Source organism: Perca flavescens, chromosome 22, assembly GCF_004354835.1.
Source record: "Perca flavescens isolate YP-PL-M2 chromosome 22, PFLA_1.0, whole genome shotgun sequence".
In the NCBI taxonomy this organism is placed as follows: domain Eukaryota; kingdom Metazoa; phylum Chordata; class Actinopteri; order Perciformes; family Percidae; genus Perca; species Perca flavescens.
In genome coordinates, this window is record NC_041352.1 from 25,810,621 (window position 1) to 25,815,620 (window position 5,000).

Consider the following 5,000-nt stretch of genomic DNA (forward strand, 5'->3'; position numbering starts at 1 on the left):
GAGAGAGAGAGAGAGAGAGAGAGAGAGGGAGGGAGGGAAAGATACAGACACAGCAGAGAGAGAGATACAGACACAGCATAGAGAGAGATATATACAGACACAGCATAGAGAGAGATATATACAGACACAGCAGATAGAGAGAGATACAGACACAGCAGATAGAGAGAGATACAGACACAGCAGAGAGAGAGATACAGACACAGCAGAGAGAGAGATACAGACACAGCAGAGAGAGAGACATACAGAGAGAGACATGGAGAGAGAGAGAGAGAGAGAGAGACATGGAGAGAGAGAGAGAGAGAGAGCATTGTGTGATGATAAAACCTAAAAATCTAATTATCTCTGTAGTAAGGAACACACAAAGTTGTGGTACTCCTCTGCGTTACCTCGCTCAGCAGGCTGCTAGCGTGGCAGACTGTCAGGTATGCGGGGGTCTGGTCTGCATCCACCAGGCCTGTACCCTTAATCTGCTCCTCGTACTCCCTCCGGTACTCTCTCTGAGGGAGGGGGGGAGGGAGAGAGAGGGAGAGAGAGAGAGAGAGAGAGAGAGAGAAAGAGAAGCATTGTGTGATGATAACACCTAAAAAATTAATTATCTCTGTAGTAGGAAACACACAAAGTTGTGGTACTCCTCTGTGTGTTATTTATTGTCGAGATTTGTGTGCTTTTGTTTCAGATTGAGACCCTGTTTACACGTACGTGGTTATTTTTTACAAATGGAGACATTTCCCTTCATTTACACCCAAACGGAGAATTCTCCCCTGAAACCGAGTCTTTCTAAAAACTCCGGCCAGAGTGGAGACTTTTGAAATCTTCGTTTGCACATAAACTGAGACAAACGGAGGTTTAAGTGATTGGTTGCTGTTGTTGCTATTTTCAGGATTCTGATTGGCACCGCCACCTACAGGTCTGGCGTGCTCTTGACTGCATTGATGGCATATATACACATACAGTACAGGCCAAAAGTTTGGACACACCTTCTCATTCAATGTGTTTCTTTATTTTCATGACTATTGTAGATTCTCACTGAAGGCATCAAAACTATGAATGAAGACATATGGAATTATGTACTTAACAAAAAAGTGTGAAATAACTGAAAACATGTCTTATATTTTAGATTCCTCAAAGTAGCCACCCTTTGCTTTTTTTGATAACTCTGCAAACCCTTGGTGTTCTCTCAATGAGCTTCATGAGGTAGTCACCTGAAATGGTTTTACCTTCACAGGTGTGCTTTGTCAGGGTTAATTAGTGGAATGTATTCCCTTATTAATAAAAAAGCAAAGGGTGGCTACTTTGTAGAATCTAAAATATAAGACATGCTTTCAGTTATTTCACACTTTTTTGTTAAGTACATAATTCCATATGTGTTCATTCATAGTTTTGATGCCTTTAGTGAGAATCTACAATGTAAATAGTCATGAAAATAAAAAGGAAACGCATTGAATGAGAAGGTGTGTCCAAACTTTTGGCCTGTACTGTATTTTCTGAAAATTGATATCTGTGCACAATGTTATTTTTTGAAAACGGAGAGGTTGAAATGTCCGTTTATGAAAATAGCCGGCAATGTGTAAACGTAGTATGAGGGTTTCATGGTTAGGTTTTTCTCCCAGTAGTCGTCTCGTGAGTCACTCGCTACCTAGTTTACAGGATCTATTTCTCACTCCTGTGTGAATAGAGGAGCGGTGATAATAGCAGCAGAGTTTCACCTCGCTTTGCATCTTCTGGGCTTCTTTAGTCACTTTGTACGTCTGAGTGTCTTCAAAGTCCATCTGAGAGCGACCTTTGTTCCTCTCGTACTCCTCTCTGTACTTCACCTGAAACCACAGACACACAGAGTAGGTTTACATGCACACTTTGACAGAGCCCTGAAGTGCAAATCACAACAGCTAATCATAAAACACAACAGCTAATCATAAAACACAACAGCAAATCATAAAACACAACACAACAGCAAATCATAAAACACTTCAACAAATCATAAAACACTTCAACAAATCATAAAACACAACGGCATTAACTACTACCGGAAAAGGTAGGGCCTATCTAGCAGAGGAAGGACCCTCCTGATTGGACAGATGCGTCTGTTAAAAGTAGGCACTTTCCCGTGTTTTTCACCTCTCCTTCCTGTAAAAAGACAGACAGTCCGTCTGTCCAATCAGGAGGGTCCGTCATCTGCTAGATAGGCCCTACCTTTTCCGGTCAAAGTAGCTGTGTTTCTCCTTCTTATTGGGTGTGTGTGGCCACCTGGCTGTGCAGCACTGCGTTCTCCCTGTGGTGGAGCTGGTCAGCTGTGTCCAGAGCCGTGTGGTACTGAGCCTTCGCCTGCTTGTACTCCTTCCTGTACTCCACCTGGACACACACACACACACACACACACACACACACACACACACACACACACACACACACACACACACACACACACACACACACACACACACACACACACACACACACACATAAAAGGACACAGTCACTCTCACAAATAATTAAAAAAGCACACACATATGCTCAGTCTGCTATATTGAAAAATTAAAGAGGAATTACTTGTCCTTGTTTCCCACACACACACACACACACACAATCATTGACATAATGCATTCCCTAGCCCCTTACCCTAACCTTAACCATCACAACTAAATGCCTAATCTTAACCCTTACCCTAACCTTAACCATCACAACTAAATGCCTAACCTTAACTCTTACCCTCACCTTAACCATAACCTAATTCTAACCCTAACCCTAACCCTAAAACCAAGTCTTAACCCTCAAACAGCCCTCTAAAGTAGTGGGGTCCAGCATTTTGGCCCCACAAAGCTGTCGGGAACCCACAAGTATACTGGACTCACTGTTTTTGGACCCCACAAATATAGTTAAACAAGAACACACACACACACACACACACACACACACACACACACACACACACACACACACACACACACACACACACAACACACACACGCACACACACACACACACACACACACACACACACACACACACACACACACACACACACACACAGCCCTGGTGTGTCTGACTTCCCCCTATCTGTTGTTTCTGTGTTTATGTGTAGATGTTTTTGGGTCTGTAGACTGTTAACATGTCATCATTTCATGCCATTTTTTTCCCTTTTCCAAATATGCTCCAACACCCTTGACTCTGCACACAACTTTTCGAGAATCTGGCTGTTTCATGTTCACTTTGAAACAGAAATTTGCCCTTTTTAGTTTGAACGTGTGTGAGGATGTGGTGTCGTGTGGTGAAGCCGGCGAGCCCTACGTCGCTCTGCAGCTTGCTGGCGTGCAAGACGTGCTGCAGCTGCAGCAGGTTGGGCAGGTCTGCAGAGCCCTCGGCTCTCTGGCTCGGCTTGGTTTTATACTTTACCTGTGGGACAGAAGAGAAGTGTCCACGTGAGGGTTGGAAGACTCTGGATTTTAAAAGGATTAATCACAGGAAACATATAGCTCTTTTCCCGGGGTTTTTCTTTTTCCCCCACCATTAAATCACCCATATTATGCTAATTTTCAGGTTCATAACTGTATTTTAAGGTTGTACCAGAATAGGTTAAATGGTTTCATTTTCAAAAAACACCATATTTTTGTTGTACTGCACAGCTCTCTCTCACTGCTGAAGCTCCTCTTTTCACCTGGTCTCTGTTTTAGCTACAGAGTGAGACCTCTTTTCTTCTTCTGTACTATCTTTGATCGCCCTTGCACATGCTCAGTAGCTCAGATGTAGATCATGTCAGCTAGCTAACTCTAGAGACAGTAAAAGAAAGGCTATTTTTCCGACTTTGGTCAGTTACAAGGCAGGATTAGCTGAGAGACTTCTTCTAAACCAGGGAGCACATGGAAGTAGTTCTTTTGGAGATTATGGTGAACTTGTGTGTGTAGTAGCAGTGCTTTGCTATCGAGAACGAGGAGAACCGCAACCGTTAGCATGCTAGCGGTTGCGGGTAGCCAGCTCGTTTTGGCTAGTGACGTAGAAAGCCGTGCAGATTTTGACCAGCTCACCCGGAGACTGAAGACAGGACACATTCAGAAACCGGATCTCACTCAGAACACCATGGCTGGATTGTTTTCAAAGTTTGTATACGTGTGGAAGCACCAGAGACACAAAATAACATCCCAAATCCCAGAAAAAGTGTTTTTTTTCATAATATGGGCACTTTAAAAAAGGTTTCATTTTAAAAACATAAATCATAAAGTCACGTTGAGTCTAACTTTCCGATGGTGTTCTTTCATATTGTTTAAATCAAGGGCCTTCAGCGTTTTTTTAAGCCAAGGACCCCTTAACTAAAAGAGAGATGGAGCATTAAATTAAGTTGCATCATAAACTGGGCCTACAATAACGCGTAGGGCAGCCAAAAGCCTTTATACATTTTACATTTCTTTTTTGCATAGAATACTAAGCTATTAAAATAATAATTGTTGGTATGACTTTATAAATCATGTTTTAATGTTACACAGTGGCAATGTGGCACAGGGAATGGTTAGGAGGAACTGTATCTGTGGATGGTTACCTTAGTGACCACCTCACCAGTGAGGATTTATATTTGCTAATAAAACTTTCTAAAATGTACAATAATTTAGAGTCCCGCCCTGCAGTGACTCTGAGGACCTCCTAGGGGGGGTCCTGGACCACCTGTTGAAGATCTCCGGTTTCAATGATGTGCACCACTTCCTATTTAAAGCACTCTATCTTTGGGTTGAATAAAACTATTGCCGCAAAGATGAATCGATTAGTTATCGACTATTAAATTAATCACCAACTCTTTTGAAAATCGGTTTGAGTCATTTTTTTATTTGAAAAATAAAAACTTGTGTGATGTCAGCTTGTTTAAATGTGTCTTCTCTCCTCTGTGGCATATCTTTGAGTTGTGGACATAACAAGGAACTGCGCACTAGAGCTTTATATCACTTCTCAAAACACATTTTTATGTCCTTTATGTGACGTTGTCTTTTTACCGTCTTTGATCGTGTTTTCTTAGCGTC

The 5,000-nt window shown here is 42.2% G+C and overlaps 1 protein-coding gene across 5 annotated transcripts in view; it reads right to left on the reverse strand.

The window, feature by feature from the left end:
- LOC114549099 (LIM zinc-binding domain-containing Nebulette) overlaps positions 1 to 5,000 on the reverse strand; it is a 175,242-nt gene that overhangs the window by 22,973 nt on the left and 147,269 nt on the right. Inside the window, exons 1-3 of one of the 5 annotated variants that reach the window (XM_028569261.1) lie at positions 2,025 to 2,113; positions 1,707 to 1,814; positions 387 to 497 (exon numbers count right to left, since the gene is read on the reverse strand). The exons of the other annotated variants lie outside the window; for them this stretch is intronic. Of the exons in view, the coding sequence (XP_028425062.1) occupies positions 387 to 497; positions 1,707 to 1,769 (174 nt within the window). The 5' untranslated portion in view covers positions 1,770 to 1,814; positions 2,025 to 2,113. Of the gene's footprint in view, positions 1 to 386; positions 498 to 1,706; positions 1,815 to 2,024; positions 2,114 to 5,000 lie in introns of those variants that run through there. 5 annotated transcript variants of the gene reach the window in all.